We start from the raw sequence: 18,681 nt of genomic DNA on the forward strand, positions 1-18,681 counted from the left end.
TTTAAAACTCTAACACTGTAAAGAATAGAACAGACAGCAAAGTGTGTGTGACCCTCTTCTTTTTTCACCTGCAGTTTATTGATGGTCGGCTATCAAAATTAAATGCAGGGAGAGGATTCTCTGATGTTTTTGAAGAAGAAATCACAGCAGGAGGCTTTTGTGGAGGTACAGAATTAATTTGGGTGTACTCATTGACACTTCTTTGGGAACTGTTCAACATGATGTCCTCATGATGTCCTGTAAATTTTAGAAGTCATTAATCTTGTTGCTGTTTCATTGTTTCCACTCATTCTTGGAAAGGTTTTAGCCTTTAGCAAATCACTGCTGGGACACATACTATTATGTACCTAGTTCTACCAGTATATTAAATGAAGATATGTTTGTTTAATCCTGTAAAATAATACTTAGATTTCAGTATAGGGTGAGATATCACTATAGTGTTTACATTTTTAACTGCATATTTATATAATATGATGCATTCTGTGTAAACTGTATTTTTAAAATCATTTTGACATTTGTGCTGCTTCACTTCTAGATAATTACATTTTCCATAAACACTTCATTTTCTTTTCTTATCTACTTATTTCTGCAGTGTAAAAATCAAAGTGCTTTAAGAATGAATGTTAAGAGAAATCTGCTTTCTTCAGTGAATGTATTACTCTAAAAAAGGGAAAGTTTTTTTTCACTTTTATATATGATCTGAGAAGGGACTCGGAAATTTATCTTCTTCATAAACAGAAATATTATTCCTCATGTTATTTGCCTCGGTTGTGTTCACTGACAATTGTTACAACACTTTTCACATCAGCTAACCCAAATGGAAGAGGGCATCCTGCATCCAGTGCTGATTTTTACAGTATTATGGAGTTGTTTCATGTTAAACATTTAGGATAGGTGTATTGTTATTTCAGGTGTTGTCATATTTTAAACCCACCACCACTCAGCTGCTCACTCTACTGCAGCCAAAAGCAGCACAGGTGTAAGAGATGGTATCAAAAGATGGGCTCAAAATATGCATGACAGCACAAATACTATTTTATGGTCAATCTTGAAAGTCGTGTAGAAGCTTCCTCAGTAGATGGAGCTTATGTGATTTGAACAAATCCACTGAGCTGCAGCTGGCAGCTTTGGATGGGCTTCCTTTGCAAGACTGTCCTTGAATGGGACACATCAAGGAGAGGATTTGGCCCCCACAGAGAAACTATCAAGTGCTGCTGTGCCATCTGCACCTTCTAAAAAAGTAAATTTTTTGTACTCAAAATTGCATAATTCCTTTTGTTCAAGATTTTCACTGCCTTCTCCTGCCTTCTGTGTCTTGTGCTAGGATCTAGCACATAATTTGTGGTTTTGTTTCTTGATTAAGGTGTAGTTAGTTCTACAGAGATTTACATCTTCCCTGCCTTTTTAGGGTTAGTTATGCTGCTCTGTAAACCGATTTGAGACCTCGAGCATCCATTATTCAGATAGGTGCTGTCAGTATTCAGAGCTCATTTGCTGACTGCAGTTAGGGGTCAGGAGGCTGCAATAAAACTGCAACAGAAGTTAGATAAAGCTTGTTTCTTGGCTGTGCTCTGGCAGGCTGTGAACCGTGTCTCACCTGGCTCTGCTCAGGAGGGACTCAGCTCTGCTGGCGGTGCTGGGCTGGCTTGCACTGCCTGTGTACTTTTCAAGTCAGACAAGCTGATCTTGCCAGGCTGTGGACAAATTGCTTAGGGCACATACTCAGTATTTACATAACTGCTGTCTCATTATTGTTATGAAGTGCAGGGCTAACAATATGTGTGCAATTGAAGGTGACATTTTGTGACGCTAATGGGGTAGAACTATGATCTCTTTGCGGACTTAACTCCCGTCAACTTTATCGGGAAGCCCAAGGTTTGAAAAGAACAGGTGAAACCCAGATTTCAGAAAAGTCACAGAAAGTTAGTGTTAGCTACAAGCCATTAAAAGGACAGGTGAACACATTCTTAGTGTGGAAAGTACAATTTAAAAACTACTGAATCAAATGGAAAGTGTTTCTTTAAGTAATCTCTTTTTAAATTCACCTTTTTCTACATATGCAAGTTTAACTAAACCAGGAAAGAAAATTAAACTGAAAATTGAAGAACAAAGCTTAAATTTCATTATTTTTTATGATTTCCTTTAAAAGAAATAGTGGTCAAAAAATTGTGTGTCTGCATCTGCAAATAAATTTGTGAGACATCTTCATTACAGTTTGCACTTTATAATTAAAATTTTATTTTCTCTTACATTTTATTCTATGGACATATTAGTTCTCAAGAGTTTTATGTAAGTTTCAATACAAGAATATAATGATGTATTGGTTTAGCACTCAGATTTCTTGTAGAATATGTTAATGAATTTTTAATTACACGAATTTTGCTACAGCAGTAATTTTTTCCTGGTGGTCTAATATCACTGGTGCTAATAGAAAGAAAACCGAAAAAATAAAAACATTTGAAACTCCCTTGTAATGATAATTCATTTTAAGGAATGAGATTTTTTTGCTAGAGTTGCAGGAGGTTTGGCTCTAGCTGAGGGTATGCAGTGTTAGCATGGCTGTCTCTGTAGATGAGTATTTATCAGTTTCCTTGATTTCCTTCCCTGAAGTCTCTCTACGTAAGTAGATGACCATTAAACTTGGCCATTTGCTGTGATCCCATTTACTGTTTCTATTAATCTAGTCAGGCTGTGACAGAGAAAGCTCAGATGTGGAAAGAGTCACTATTGAGTACACTACAAGACAGGTGATCTATGAACATTGTTGACAGGAACTGAAGTTATGAAATGTTGTGTTAAAGAAAGTATTTATTGTTCATGCAATATCCCTAACACCCCAGTAGTGGTTAAATTTCACCTTATACATGTTATTTGCATGCTTCCTTCTCTGAAAGTTCTAGGGAGCCCGATCAAAGAAGTGAAAAAAGAGTTGGTTTTGCTTTCGGTTGCTCTTTGCTGTTCTTAATGGAGATGGGATCATAATCGTCATGAGGGTCTCTCCTCTCTAAGAAAGCACTGCTTTCACTTGTGCCATGATTCCTGAGAGTCTGGCTGTCTCAAAATTGCTTGTAAAAATTGAGTGGGATGGGTGAAAGTGCCTTATATGAGTCTAAACAGTTCATGTTTCTTCACCTCATTTTGGAAATTGGGAATATCTTTTCCAATGATCCAGTTAGTTCATGAAAATGTTCTAGGAGAGTATTTTGGCTTTCATTAGCCAATGGAATAATTCTATCCAGGCCTTAGTTAATGGATTATTGTAACACCCGAGGAGTTTTGAGAGCTCCTGTTAAAAGTCTGTAGTTATATCAGTATGGTCCTTTCAAAATGGTCAAACTCTGAAACTGGAGCAGTCTTGTCAAAGTGAATGTCTTGTATGGGGTCAGTAGCAGCTCACAGTACTGGAGTATTCAAGTGACTGATGTACTCTAAAACTTTCTCAGGGATCATGGACCTCATCTTTGTTGTTCAGCTGAAGCACCTTTGGGAAGTAGTATTGACTTCTTCATCAAGTAGAATTTAATGTGGTCCCTTGTGGCCAGTTCAGTCCTCGGTGGTCCTACAGAAGTCAGTAGCTCTCACTTGCCTTTAGAGGTTTTTCTCTGTGAAAGAAAGTAGATACAGTTAATAATTTAAAAGGATTTTTTCTGCACAGGAATGCATAGTTGTGCCATAACCCTTAGACTTTTCTCATGTCCCTTTTCCTTGGGATGGTACCTTCTGCAGTCCATGTCATTGTTGTGTTTAAAAGTTTGTCCAGAGGGATCATTATGCTTGAATGCAGTTAATATATTATTCTTTCCTTTGAGTTAGTATTTTGCTTTTTATACTTTCTAGGAGTGTGTTGCCTTATCATAGTTTTAATTCATCTTTCTGCCTCAATTGGAATTAAAAACTGTGTGGTGAAGACATAAGCTTTTACAAAGGAAACAGAAAACAAGCAATAAGAGATTCCTAGATTTCTTTCTTAGTGTATGCATATTCTTATCTTCACATTCCTTGTCTACCTGGAAAGGATTAATTGAATAAGTAATACTCTAAGTACATTTTTTATTCGGGTAATGAAGAGGGTTGCAACATTTAAAATGTTGAATGTATGTTTGATTGTGTTATATTTGACATTTCTCTTTCAGGGAATTCAAGATCTTACCAGCAGTGGATGCACACAGTGAAGGTATAAACTTGGTTAAGTAATTATACTGGCCACCCTGTCCTTTTAAGTCTCCATCCTTTTCCTTACTTCTATGTAAAAGTTTGTTCATTTGTGAGAAAAATGTAAGTACATTCTACAAGAAATACCAAGTCTATAGTATATGCAGTAATTTTGTGAATTTTTTTATTGAAGATTTAAAAAAAAAATTCCCATTCACAAAACAAATGCCAAAATGCATAAGGTTTTTATGTCTGTATAGTCAAAGATTTCACTGCTTTCTGTATCATGTTACATTCCATAACTCTGAATTAGGTGTGACAATTTGATATGAAGCTTATCACTTCTAGTAAATAGCAATTTTGTTAATACAGATTTGTACAATTTGGCTAGCAGAAGACTCTTGGTATAACCTTGTAATTCTGCAGCATTAGTAAAATATATTATTTTAGATTAAGAGAATTCTTGTGTGATTAAATGAGATAGTACTTCCTGTCAGGTCAAAGTATTTTTTAGTTGCATAATAAATATGATAGGAACACATGAAAAATAGCCTTAACTTCTGAATTGATTTTGTAATGGTAACAGTGAATGAAGACCAAAAATCCATCATTCTGTTGGAGTGCCTTGATAAATGTGTCAGCTGTGGAATGACATACTGTAACCCTTGTGTAGCTGCAGACAGCAGGTTGGGGAGGAAACACAGCTGTGCTTGCTCTTACCCATTTCAAGGGAAGGTTGTTACTTCTTCACAGCACACTGTTCATTTTTCCTTGCTGTTTTCTTAAGGTTTGCCTTGTGTTGCAATGTTACTGAAATATATTTTTTGTGTATTTCAGAAAGGCAGTGCACTGATCAACACAGCGATGACCAAAGCCACTCCGGCTGTAAAAACAGCATATAAATTTGTAAGATCATCTCTTTCAAATAAATAATACATAAAAATACTGCAATTTCCTACTACCTCTCATTCTCCCTGAATGCTGAAAAACCTCAACATTTTATAAATAAATTGCAGAAAAGCACTTCAGCCTGTAGAAAGTGTTTACCTTAATTTGTTTTCTCATATAGCACTAGGATTTATAGTTGATTCAGACTCTTCTACATAGCTTGTACATAAAAACAAACTTTCTCAAAGCATCAGAGTGCTGGTTTACACACTAGAAGCTTATTTGAATATCATTTAGGTATTTGATACACAGCTGTAATTTCACTTTGGCAGTAAGTGCTGCATTATTGAGATGTGGTAAAGATTCAGTAAAGTGTGCAGCAAATCATCTGCTCCTTTAAAGATGGTATTGGAATACTCATGTTTAACTGGGTTTAATGCTTATACTTCTCATCTTGAAAGATCTTGTTTTCGAAGACTGCCTAACCCATGAAGCATGTGAGATTATACTGTATTATGCAGTATGGTAAAACTGCAATAGAAAAAAATGAAGTGAGAAGTATTTTAAGGTTGCTTTTATAATATATGGGAAAAGACTTTTGGCTTCCTTTTTGCTTTTCCAAATGTTTCACTAGCTGGATGCATTATAAATAGTCTTGAATAGATCAGTAAATCAGTCTGTGCTAGAGTATTTTAAGTAAAGTTTTCAAACAGAATTTTAAATTTTACATCACTTGAAAAACACGGCAGTCGTGGAGAGAAACAGGTAAATAAATATACTTCATATTCATAGACTCATTTATAATTAAAAAATGATTCATCTGCAAATTATTCTTCTTCAATTGCATTGTCTTAGACTGTGGTTACATGGACTTCTCCAGCCTTCAATTTTGATAATTATGCCCTTGATAGTAAAGGTTCTTCAAAGTGAACTTCTGTGTATGCCAGGAAACTCCAGTAAATTCTTGAGGATCTGTGTGTACGTGGTATCCAGATTTATACCCCATTTAATTTCTTACATTGTTGCCTTTATGGAGCCTAGTACTAGAGGACTGCAATATGCATTTCTTAATTGTCACATAACTGGTTGGGAGCTTTGAGTAATGTTGTCGGGACCATCCCTCAGAGTTAGAACAAAGCACTCAGAAATTCATCCAAATGCTGTGAGCAGGATCTGGAAAGTTTAAAGTGGCTTTCAGGTTAGCATCTGGTACATGGCACCCCATGGTGCTGTTGCTGAGCCTATGGATGTATGATTTAAGGATCAAAAAAGACTCTGTGACCTCTTGATTCAAGAAAATGATTTTTTTTTCCTGAATTGCCACGTACAGAAAACCACAGAAAAATAGATAGTTTTCAGATATGTATGCCCTTGAATGTATTTTAAAAGTCCTGTTTTCAAGACAACCTTGAAAACTTTTGTAGTTTTCCCCCATATTTGTGTAGGAAAGACATCTTTTTTTCTGTTAGGGTTTTTGGTGTTGTACCCCCATTTTTATTTTTTTCCTTCTCCCCCCTTCTCTCTCTCTCTCTCTCTCTCTCTCTCCCCCCCCTCATTGTTTTTAGCATAACATAGTATTCCATATTGTTAATTCCTTTCTGTATTGAAGAATATTCTTGGCTGTTTTCTATGCAACAATGATTCTTGTCTGCCTCTTTTAATGCATTCAGAATTCTCCCCTAAATAGCAGCACTGTGCTGTTCAGCAACACTGGGCAAAATCTCCATCTGCATATGAAATCACTTCATTTCTCTTAAGATTGATGTTGCCCTGCAAGTTGCCAGACTGGAACACTCTAGCAGTCATCTTAAAAATCTGAACATTTTTTCAACATGCTTTATTGCTAAAATACCCTTTCAAATCTAAAGGAGCATTTCAAATAAAGGAGTGATGTGTATATGACCATTCTTAGCCTGTCCCTAGTAATAATGGAGAATTTTTAGTGTGTTTTCACAGCATTGGCATGCACATACTGTAAAAAATCCTTAAATAGATGGACAAAGCATGAATATGGAAAATACAGTGACAGTGCATGTTTGAAATTTGTGATAAAGGTTATTGCCCTTCTTTATATCACCAGGTGTTTCAAAAAAAGGCAAAATAAGTATGGCATCATAAGGCATGTTCTGTGACTCCAGCCAGTGTCTTGCTGAGCAACTTAAGTCCTTTTATTTCTCCAGGCAAAAAACCAGGCAAGGCAAGGAATAAAAGAAGTGAAGAATAAGTTAAAACACAAGGTACGTAGTACACTTTATTTACTTTCTTACACTGCTTCCTGTATCAGTTTGAAGCTTATACTTTACAAATCACATGAGATTTGTGTTTTTAATGACTTTTGAAATATGCTTAGCCCTTTGTTCAACAATACATTTTTCATAACGAGCCCTCTGGCAACTATCTGTCATTCTATGCATCCACTGAATAATCTCTTTATTGTTTGCATATTTTATCATAGAACAACAGAGGTCTTCAAAGATACATTAAGAGGATGTATGTTTTCATAAAGTTGATTGCTTTGATATCACAATTGAAGCCTTTGCTTCAAGCTGAGAATTTGAGAAGGGAGAGTCTTGCAGTACAGTGTATTTCAGGAGGTGCAGTTGTCCGGTTTTAGTTCAATAGCAGTGTTTCAAGAGGAATGAATAGTTTCATTTTGCAAAAGCAACATCACAAACTATCGGAAAAGATGGTTTAGGCATTTTACAGCTGCTTTTCCCATTAGGGATTTTGCTTCCATGTAAGATTTTTCTGTACAGGGAAGGAACCATTTTTTGGATACCTATTATGCTATTTCAAGAAAAATTTCAAAAGCTTTTGAGCAATTCAACTTTTAAATGATCATGTTGGTAATCCAGTGTTTTGAAAAGCTAAATTTGATTTTCTTACTACAGATGGTATTTTCATCACAATAGATTGTGGCAAGATAATTTTAAATGCATTCTGCATGCATAATATGGAGGGTATGTTTGCAGATAATGATTATAAATAAAGGACTTTTAATCTGTTTTGTTGCATAGGAGAGTGAGGAAGAGTATGGAACTTGCAGTGCTGGTGCAGTACAGACTGTTCCTGTCTACACATCGCATTATGACAAAAGAACAAGCTCAGAAAAACGAAGGCTGGCACAGGTAAGACACCTGAAACTTCTGTTTGTATTCACATACATATAGGGAAAATTTTTTGCTGCTTACAGTAGTGTGTTGGTGAATCTGTTTCCAAGAAGATTTTCCTGTCTGTGTTTGGATAGTGTGATTAAAAGGCTATGTTTATAGAAGTACTGCTACACTGCTTGTATGGAGAAAAAAAATGCTATTTGTATTTCAACCCTGTTGCAAGGGGAAAGAACAGGAGATCTGTAAGTATGGATCTGAGATTTAATTCTTAAATTCCAGTTTTGAGAAAGGCTTCTCACAAAAATACATTCTGATCTATTCACAGATCTGTATTAAGCTATCTTTTTTAGTTTCTTATGGTAAGGCATAATAATTTAGTGTTTCTAATAAATTGTTTTGGCAGTCACATGGCCTTTAACCTTGCTCAGATAGTTATGATTTATTATTTTATTAATAAGTCAACTAGTTAATGCAGTGCCAATGTCTTGGCTTTTGTTCTCTAATCCTTTCTAGTCTAGATTTGAAGTAACAGGTGTAGTGTCTCAACTTTGGCAAGTGTTTTAATGTTTTTGGATTCATTTTGACAGTTTTATGTCAAAAATATCAACAAAGTAGTTTTTCTAACACTTTTTTTTCTGCAGATATTTACTTGCATATGTACATATTTTTAATGTATGGGTATTTATTTTTACATTATATTGTTATTGCATGTTTTTAATATATGTGGATTTTTAATGCCCGTATCTTCCTAATATGAGAATTAAGTATATAAATTCAGCACAGTTGCTCTAACAACATTTTTTTTTCCCCTCTAGATATTGCAATATGAATATAAAGTTTCTGAAATACGACATTGAACTGATGCAGATGGTTGCTAAATGATGATGAGATTGTACATTAGTATTAAGTTATTTTTAGTAGGGTTATAAATAATACAAAGACTTTCTGCTTCGCTGATATGGTAGTGCTGCCTATTGTTGTGTGCAGGAGTCTAGGGATACAAAGGAATATAATTCACCTTGGTACAATTAAAGGGTTCTCTTGAAGGCATGTGTTCAGACAGAACAATTGAACTTCTCTGTGGTTTTGTGTTCGTGCAGCTGTACAGTGCTAAATCCTGTAATCATTGCTGTTTCTCCAGTTGTCTTTTAGCTTTGCAAACAAGGCAGGAGTGCAGATGTGTGCCTGGCTTTGTTTACATGCATCCATACACACGTGTGTTAAGGGATGTGTATGCACATGGACATATACACATGTTTGTGTAGGGTGTATTTACCAGCAAAGCTGGGAACTGAGAGCCCCACAGCACTGCCCTGCTGAAAACCAGCTCTTGTCCCAGACGTCACATGAACCTAGTGGGCAGGAAGGAGCACATGGGGATTGCTCTCCAAGAACTCCTTCACCTCTCACTCATGCCACTTCCTTCTTCCTCCTCCCCAGGAGCAAATAAACCAAAAGATTTCTGAAAAATAATGGTTTGCTGTTGCTACTCTTGTTTTTATTTTTGGTCTTGGTGTTTGAATACGATAACATAAATTCTTTCTTTATAAGTGGTGATTTTAAAGTTTACATCCAAATAAAAAATATATATTTTGTATTCAATGCATGCATATGAGAGAGACTGTTTGATCTAGTAGTGAATCTGCTGTTTAAAAGAAGTGAAATTCAGGGTGCTGTTATTGTCAGGTCTAATCCTTTTTCTGGTATTCCTTATCCTGCAAATGAGGCTCTCCACCCAGATTTCTAAAATGATCTCCACCAGTGGCTGTATCAGTATAAGGATAGTGCTAATGTGGAGTTCAGGCAATTTGATACATATTTAAAGTAAGGACCAGATATTGATAAAGTCGTTATGCTGGTGTACTGAAATACTCACCCAAACCTAGATAAACAATGAACAAGAGAGAGAGATTTCTCTTAATGGTCATCCTGCTTCCAAAAAAGAGGCACCTTTGCACTTTATTACTATCTCTTCCCTACTGAAACATTTAGAAAATCGTAAATACAAAGAATTTTGTGTCATATTTTATGTCATTTTAGATATATGCATTGAGCTTTTCCTTCTCCACTTCTTAGAAACAGTTAAATACTGAGAGTTGCCTGAGATGCTGTAAAACATCTGCTTCGAAAAGTTATGTATGATATGAAAGTTTGCTTTACTGAGAAAGATCATTTTAAAAATCAGTTCATAACAGGATTTGGGGGTCTGAGAGGACGTTTCCTTTACAATAGGAAGTGAATCCACTTTTACCCCAACCAACAGGAGTTTGTATATGGGTCTGCTAATTAGTACGGTTATTTCCTGTTTTGTTGATGAGGCTTTAATAAATGTCAAGGGTACAGCCATGAAGATCTCCCAATTAGGCTTTGCGTTTGTAAAACCCAGCCCCTTTGCTTTTGTGTGAGGATGACAGTTCCAACTGCAGCCTCAGCCTAACAGGGCTCAAGGGAAAGGATACTTCTCTGGTTTTATTGAAAACACAGCCAGTTTGGCCCAGGGAGAATACCAGCACTGGTCACAGTGCAGAGCCATTTTTAACAATGAATATTTACTAATCTTTATCACTGCTGTCATAGTGGCTTTATTGTATTTTTTCTTTTCCAGATTGGCAATAGACTTTAAAAAAATCAGCAGTAAATAAAAAAACCTAAAATTATAGCATCTAAAATAGCTGTCATAAACTAACCAGAGGATAAATAATTAAATGCCTTATTGCAAACTGAAGCGATCGGCTTGCCCTGCTGTAATTTGCATTTTGAAAGTGTTTCCTGAGAGGAGCTGAGGGGAGTGCACTGGTACGTGCCCGTGTGCGCGCCCGTGTGCGCACAATGAATCCGTGCCCGAGACGAGCCCTTCCTCTCTGCAATATTCATCTGAGCTTGCTCCTGCTTAGGTTCGCTGTTGTAGGCTCCTCAGACATGTGTGAGCTTAACTGTATTGCAAGTCAACATTAACAGATGGATTGCCCTAAGCAAGGGAAAACCACAACAACAAAATCTAGTGAAAGTGGAGGATTGAAGCTTTTTATTGTTAAGCCTTATTAAAACCTTGGCATGTGTACTGCTGTTAACTGTTTCATGCCTAGAGCTAATAATGTGTCTCGGGTATGTTTCATCTCTTACTTTAATTAGCAATGTAGAAGGCACAAGAAATCACCAGCTAAAATTTTTGAAATAAAAATTAATGGAAGCATGAGATTGCTTAGACTCTGTTTGCAGTATCTTGTGAATGATACTGCTGAGTTCCTTTAACTGTTGATGAGTGGGGTACAGCAGGGCATGTCTTAGACTATGGAGCATTCAGTTTTTGCATAATCTGTTTTAATTCTGTTCCATTATATGCTCCCAGGTAATGCAGATTTCTGGGTGCACAGGGACCTAAATGCAGCAGAAGCTCTGTAAAATTGTTTCAAATTAATATATAATGAAAAAGGGAGCATGTTTATTATGATCCTGGTTAGAATGCCAAGAAGATCTGTTTGATTTCATGAATATGATCTTTGTAATTTTACTGTTATATCAGGTGTTAGGGTAGTTTATTGAAAATGGACTATGTCAGGATATCAACAATCATAATGTATTTCATGGCAAATAAAACACTCTGGAAGATTAGCAGAATAGCAAACAAGAGCTACCAGTTCACTTTGCAGTTAGTAAGTTAGCAGTGTCCCACGGTCTCTAAGAAAATGTACATAGTACCTGTACCTTTAGGCACCTACTACCTTCCTTCTGTAATGGAAATGGGCATGTGGATTCTAAGGGTAGATTTAGCAATCACTGTGTTAGCACTGCTTTAATGTTCCTATATCGAAGGTACCAAGTACGAACTACTCACCATGACTTTGCAGATTCCAAATACAGTGTCTAAGAAGGTTTTTTAAAACACTTTTGTATAAGGTAGTAAAAACCAAGTTAGACTAAACTTTTTTCTTGGTGGTCGCAAACAGAAGAGAGTTTTGGTTTTGTCTTTTTTTTTTCTTTTTTTTTTTTTTTTGTAAGGCATGTTGCAAATGGAGCTTTTTCACTTTTGTTGAAGTATGTCCTAGAGACTATACAATATATAATTCAGCTTGCAGTAGGTGTGCTTGGCATCTGTTCAACAAAGACAGCAAGTGTCAGGCAGGAGGATGTGCTCAGAATAACCTTACCTTCAGGAGTGCCCCATTTATCAATATCCCTACAATGGCCAGTGAAATAAATGACATAATCATTAGCTACAAAGGACTTCTAGTAACTGATTACCCTCCTAACCTGGAAAAGGTGGTGAGAGTGGGCTATTCGGAAGACTCCTTTTTTTTTTCCCCAGAAAAATAAGAGAGGAGACTGTGATAATGCAGTGATAATGCAGTGCTGAATGTACATATTCTGTGTAAGATGACTGAATATCTTCTAGAAAAAATATCCGCAGTCAGCCCCTCAATGATTTCAGAAACATAAATCTGATTAAGGACATTTACCTGTATTTGTATTCAGACAATGTGCTTGAGATCACATCTATGCTCACCAACCACATATAACACTGGTTCTGTTGCTGGAGGTGTCTTCTACCCTCATTGACTAAAATATTATAAATTGAAAGATGTTATAAGCAGTAAGAGCTAGTTTTTAATATAAATCATGTTTTGCTTCTGTAAAACACAGTTTTGAAATAAGCATTGGTTGATCAGTAAATTCTGTTTCTTTAGCTAATGTGGTGTAATGTGAAAATATTGTAGATATCATTAGCTTCCTTTAATTTGGAGAAAAATCTTTTGTCTTGCTGTGTCAAGTAAGATCTCTTCATTCTGCAAAACAGTCAGATTTCCTTTTAATTAAAAATGAAAAAGCTAGGCAGCCAAAATTCAAATTGCAGATTACGAGAGTGCCCTCTGGTGGTTCCGCTTCCTTTCTGAAGCGGCAGGGCGTACCAGGACCCTCTGCCTGTGCGAGCCTTGCTTGGTACAATGAAGACCTCTTACGAATCGAGGGGTACTTCCTTTATTTGTGCTAAGTGAAATTGTCTCTGGATTTTGTGCAAATTAAGCATTTAGATGCTTTCATAGGTCATGCATGATACTATTTTCAGGATTAGGAAATAGAAGCTCTAAAGTAGAGGTATAATTACAAGATTGCTCAAACCTGCCCCTGCTTCCCACTAAATAGTGACAGTGACTGTTCTCAGCAGAATTGTGCTGTTTGTTCTGCACTCATAAACCAGTGTCAGCCTTGTGGCTGCCTGTCTTGGAGTTTTGCTGTAAAAATCACTTGAGAAATCTCTTCACTAATTACCATGATTCCAATTTAATTTAAGAAAAAAAATACATGGGGTAATGGTCAGGAAATTGCTCTGGAATTTTTTGTTACCCTGTGGAATGCTTGGGTTTTCAGGGGGAGGTCATCAGCATATCTGCCTCTGATTTATCTTACTGAAAGAAAAAAATTTATATACAAGCAAAAAGTTTGCAGATGCTTTTCTTGGCTGTTGTTGCTCCCTCTTGAAGTTTTTTAATAAATAGAAAGGCAGCCTTTCTGAGGGTCTTTCTTCTGCAAAAAAATGAACCATATTGGCATGTCTGTCACTGTTTCCTTTTGCTGAAGCATCTCAAAGAAAAATGCTGTCTCGCAAAGTATCTTCAAAACTGAGTGTACCTTTCTGTCCTTAGTAGCTAATTGAAATAACCAGATTAATTTTTTCATCAGGAGAATTTATTGATATCTTAATGTAACAGTGGTATCTTTTACTTTCATTTGCTGTGTATCTTGTGTCTTCCATGAGTCATATTTTTGCTCCGCTAAAGCAGGGAGCATCAGATAATGGTTGGAACCTGCGTCCCAACTTCCGTGTTGCTTTTGCCTTCTGGCTTGAAAGTTTGAAGAGCACCACTTTACATCTAAAACTTCATCTCTAGTACTCTATGTTCCCTAATGTTTTCTTCCTCTCTGTATTCCTGTGCCTAAGAATGAAAAAAAAAAAAAAAAAAAGTTCAATTAAAGAAAAAAAGTTTGTCTGGGGGCAAAAGTAGGGAGTAGAAGAAACAGGAAGATCTTTTCCTGCAGGGATCTCAGCATCTCTGAATGTGAGAGTCCAGATTCAGCCTTTCTAATTTTAGATACCTCTGAAATGCTGAAGTTAGCAGCAGTGCTGCCTTAGGCTCTTTCTGCAGTAAATGGAGAGAGGGGCATGACCAAAGGGCAGCTCAGCGCACCTAGTCTTGACTGCATCCTGATGATGCCTCTGTCTTGCTGCTAATTGCCTAATTTGGGCCCTAAAATAGCTGAAATTAGTAACATCCAACTCCAAGTGCCAGGCAGATTCCACAGCACCTTGCAGAGAAAGACCTTATTTGTTGAGCAGACGACTCCTACTGGTGTCAGACAGGAGGAGGGACTCCTCCTTGGTAATTCTTCTGTTTGGAATGCCCAGGCAGAGTAGAAATGTGCTTGGAGTCAGTATTTCTATTTCTAAGGCACAGTCTTTCTTTCCTTGAAAATGTGGGTAGTGTTTTCAAGCTTCATTCAGATAGGTTCTTCCACAGTGCATTGGTCTGATGGACAGGATCCAGCGCTGCTGAAGTCGGGAGGCACGGGATGTTTGTGTTTACGATCACATCCACATTGTACATTCCAGTGTACGTATTTTTGATAAGTTTTCCTCTGAGAAAGTCACACATGATCAGCAAACAGTGCTCTCAGCAGTGATTGTACCATGAGATAGTTCTGCTGATGGAGGGTATAATGCACATTTTACCCAAAAGATCAATTTAACCAGTCATCTCTCTTTTATCTGCTTAGGAATTGTATCAGGCAGCGTGTTCCAACCAAATAAACTGGATTTACAGCTGTTCTTGTTACTAAAGTCACACATTGTGCACCTGAGTTACTTCCAGGTCTCTTGGCTTTCCTGCTACCTCAAACCTGTGTTCCCTTTTCTGGTTTTGTTCATATAAACATTCATGTGGCTGTGTGCATATGGACACTCATTAGTTTTTCTTTCCTGACACACTCCCTTACCTTCCTGCTCCTGTGTCCACTGTGACCCCCTCAACCCTCCATTCTATAATTTTCCTTCCATCTAATCATTGAGTGTACATTAGGACATTAATAACCGTCAAAAAAGGGAAAATAAGTGATACATTTCTCCATCTTTGTAACTGGAAATTCTGCCGGGTGAGTCTGATTTTTAAAATCATCCACTAAAAAAATGAGCTGCTGGCTTTAGTTGTTGCAAATGGCACTGCAAATCTCCACGTCCTATTTTAAAAGACTAACACTTCTGCTTGTTGCCAATAAAGTGGAGCCAGGCTGCCTTTGGATGGTGCACTCCTTGCAGCTAGAATGGTGTGTGGCATGGTGCCACAGTGCATCATCAGCTGAAAACGGGAGGCTTTCCTAAGAATAGCCTCAGTGCCATTGAGAAAAGCAGGGTCTGGCTGTTGGGAGGTGATGCCTCCCTCTGGGCAATGTGGGACCTCAGACTGATTTGGGGGGGCTCAAGCTTCCTGAGGAAAAAAGGGTCTGCGATTCCTCAGGGAAAATGGAAGGTTGCTTGTTGTTTTGGAGCAAAACATAACTATTTTTGAAAAAATATTTGCAGAAGCATGATTAATTGTTAGAAAGGAAAAGCAGCATTGCAAAATTCTCAAATGATACCTGAATGATGTTCAGGAGGCTAGCATGCATAAATGGCAGGGAGCTGAGAGCTTGTTCATTTTTCACCACAGTAATTCAGAACAAAAGTAATTACCATGTGCTATCCATGACTTAAGTATCTCAACAAATTTATCATCCTTACTTATAATAAATCCTGCCTCAGCACAGATATGAGGGTTTCCTATAACTTTACAATAGTCAGTGGAGATCTCTGTGGCATTAAAGTGTACTTGACATTTCAAAGCACTGTGCCCATACACGTATTTCTGGTAGTATCTGTTTAATTTATATCCAGGACAGTGTTCTGGTATCAGAGCATTATTGTTTAGAATCTGTACTTCTTTTCTATCTCTCCTTTCCTTCTTCTTCCATCAGTCTCAGCTCTCGGGGAGCGTAATGAGGAGTACCTTCTTGTGAGTCATGGCTTTAGGTCACAGCGTTTAACCGGAAAGGAAGGCGACAGGTCGTGCTTTACTGGAAGGTCTGATTGAGAGATCTTTTGCTTCCCTACTGGATGGAACCATAATTGTGTCTGGGATTTGGTTGGAGAGGAGGATGGGTAAAATAAAATACTGAATCATAAATAATAGTGGGCTTGTATTTATTTTGCTTTCTCATACTGAATGAGTAATCTCTACATTTTTAAGAAAAAGGGAACAGTACTTCATAGATTTAAACCATAGTATATATTTTTGGTTTTTTGAAAATTTATATGTGTTGATGTATTGAGTAGCCAGTAAATGTGAAATTATATTTGTGCTGCCATTTATCAAAAGATTATTTGTTTTGCACTTTGAGTGTAATTAATAGCAGCAGCCTTGTTAAACTTCCTGCCTTAGTATCAATCAATAAGCACTCATTACCAAAAGCTGGACTTCTGAAAGGTCTGGCATTATATAAAAAGCTGACATTTCAGAGATTGACTTTCCTGCCCAATCAAGAATATAACCATCTTACATTTAAATCCTTTAGCATTCATGTATTTGGCATTTTTATTCCAAAGTAGTACATTTTGTAAGGCTAGCAGCAAGCAGAAGAGGACAATTTAAGGACTGGCTCTCTCTTTATGTGGTTCTACCCATATTTATGTCAGCTCCTTTTTCTTATTTCAGTGATCAGCATTGGTTCAGGTCTGTATAGGTTGCAAACTACTTGCAGAAGGAGATTTTGTAGCAGGGCAGCAACCAGAGAGGATAGATATGTATATGAGTACAAAAAGGATGTATAGCCTCACACCAACTTGTGGAGAGCCTGAGCTTGTGTTTTAAGTGTGCTCAGCTCTTATATTCTGAGCAAGGTGAGAGATGAGTTATTGTGGTGCCATGTGCAGGAAGATGAGAGAAGTTTGAAACAGCGAAAGTTGAATCCCTGTTCTTGTTTTGATATAAATACATTAAGCAATAGATTTATTATCTAAGCAGTGTTTGGAAGAAGCAAAGCAACCAGGTACTTTCAAGAAGTTTGTTCCTTTATTTTATTGGAAAAAACATGACAGCAGTCTATTAAGACTTTATAAAGTTCTGGTGCAGCAAGAAAGGACTGCTGCCTTATCATTTCTTGTGGTAATAAATTTAAATGGTCTGGTTGTTATTAGAATGTTAATCAGGAAGGAAGCAGAAGTCTGTCCTTTTTTCATAAAGGGGTATAAAAAAGGTTACACACTTCAAAATGCAGAAAAGACAGAAATTAAAAGCTTAAATAACTGCAAACAGCAGGGTACGTCAGTAATGGAAGGCCTTCTTAAATGACTCTGACAGCTTTTGCAGGTGCACATACTCTGTCACTTTGCCTAGTGGAGCATTGAAAAAGTTTTATGGCTCTCCTTTTGGAATTTATTACAGGTTTCTTTCTTTCTTTTTCTTTCTTTGCAAAGTAGTCTGGACATACCCCTCCCTTGCAGTCAGTTTTATTACAACTCTTAAAGGAAAGTCACCTATTCAAAAACATGTGTTGCTTGTTGTCTCCGTGGTTAGCTCAGAGAGCTGTAAATGCTGGAGAAGGTTGTTATTTACAGCCAGATATTTTCCTTTCCTTGCCTTCCCCCCATATCTTCGCCTTTGTATGTAAACCCCGTTTTATTTGGTTTAGCTGTTGAAATTCTCCCTGTATAGTTTTATAATATACCCCATAGCATTTAAATTGGTAACGAAAATATTTTTTCAAAGAGTTTGACCATGAGGAGATAGGAGTTCTTGTTTTGGGGAGAGGTTTTAGGTTCACCAACTTCTCTGTTATGTACCTTTATATGATTATTCTTGCTTTCACTAACACACTTGCATATTACTGTTCATAGATGTTCTGAAGGGCCACAGGCCAATGCCTGTGGTGTTTACTGATTCTAATTAATTTTATTCTGCTCCTGTTTCTCAAACACACAACTTTTTTTCCTTTTTTCCCCTTTTTTTTCTTGAAGCTTGGTATCTGTGCTCTTTGAAATATTATTTATTATTTCAACAAATCAGCAGGTGTTATCTTGTAGGATTTTATTCCATTGACAGAGTTAATTCCTCTACAGATGAACGAGTGTCAGTTTCCATTTTGTTTTCTGCAGTTTCTCAACATTCTTAAAGAACCTTCTTCCCTGCAAAATCTCATATTTATGTTAGTAGAAGTAAATGTGATGGCAGCATCTAATTTTGATGCAAATTCGAAGAAAATGAGAGAGGCAGGCAGGGTTTTGCCCTCCTGGAGCCAGTTCCAGGTTAGAGCTTGAATTACAATGAATGCCACATCAGAATTTTCTTGGGGAAGTGGTTAATTTCCAGTGTTACAGAAAAAAAGTATTTTCATTTTCCCATTGAAGATAAATACTTAAAGCTGCAACTTTTAAACCAAAACCAGTGACTGTGGTTGTGACAGGGATCAGTAAGATAACCAATCACCAGTGTCAGTTAACAGA

The 18,681-nt window shown here is 36.9% G+C and overlaps 1 protein-coding gene across 2 annotated transcripts in view; it reads left to right on the plus strand.

Moving 5' to 3' along the window:
* The window catches only part of DENND1B (DENN domain containing 1B), a 153,702-nt gene that overhangs the window by 123,465 nt on the left and 11,556 nt on the right, over nucleotides 1–18,681 (plus strand). For both annotated transcript variants that reach the window (XM_039555816.1, XM_039555817.1), the window contains 5 exons: nucleotides 75–165; nucleotides 4,134–4,174; nucleotides 4,990–5,058; nucleotides 7,221–7,277; nucleotides 8,058–8,168. In XM_039555816.1, coding sequence (XP_039411750.1) covers nucleotides 75–165; nucleotides 4,134–4,174; nucleotides 4,990–5,058; nucleotides 7,221–7,277; nucleotides 8,058–8,168 — 369 coding nt within the window. The remainder of the gene's footprint in view (nucleotides 1–74; nucleotides 166–4,133; nucleotides 4,175–4,989; nucleotides 5,059–7,220; nucleotides 7,278–8,057; nucleotides 8,169–18,681) is intronic.

Source organism: Corvus cornix, chromosome 8 (genome assembly GCF_000738735.6).
Source record: "Corvus cornix cornix isolate S_Up_H32 chromosome 8, ASM73873v5, whole genome shotgun sequence".
Lineage (NCBI taxonomy): Eukaryota > Metazoa > Chordata > Aves > Passeriformes > Corvidae > Corvus > Corvus cornix.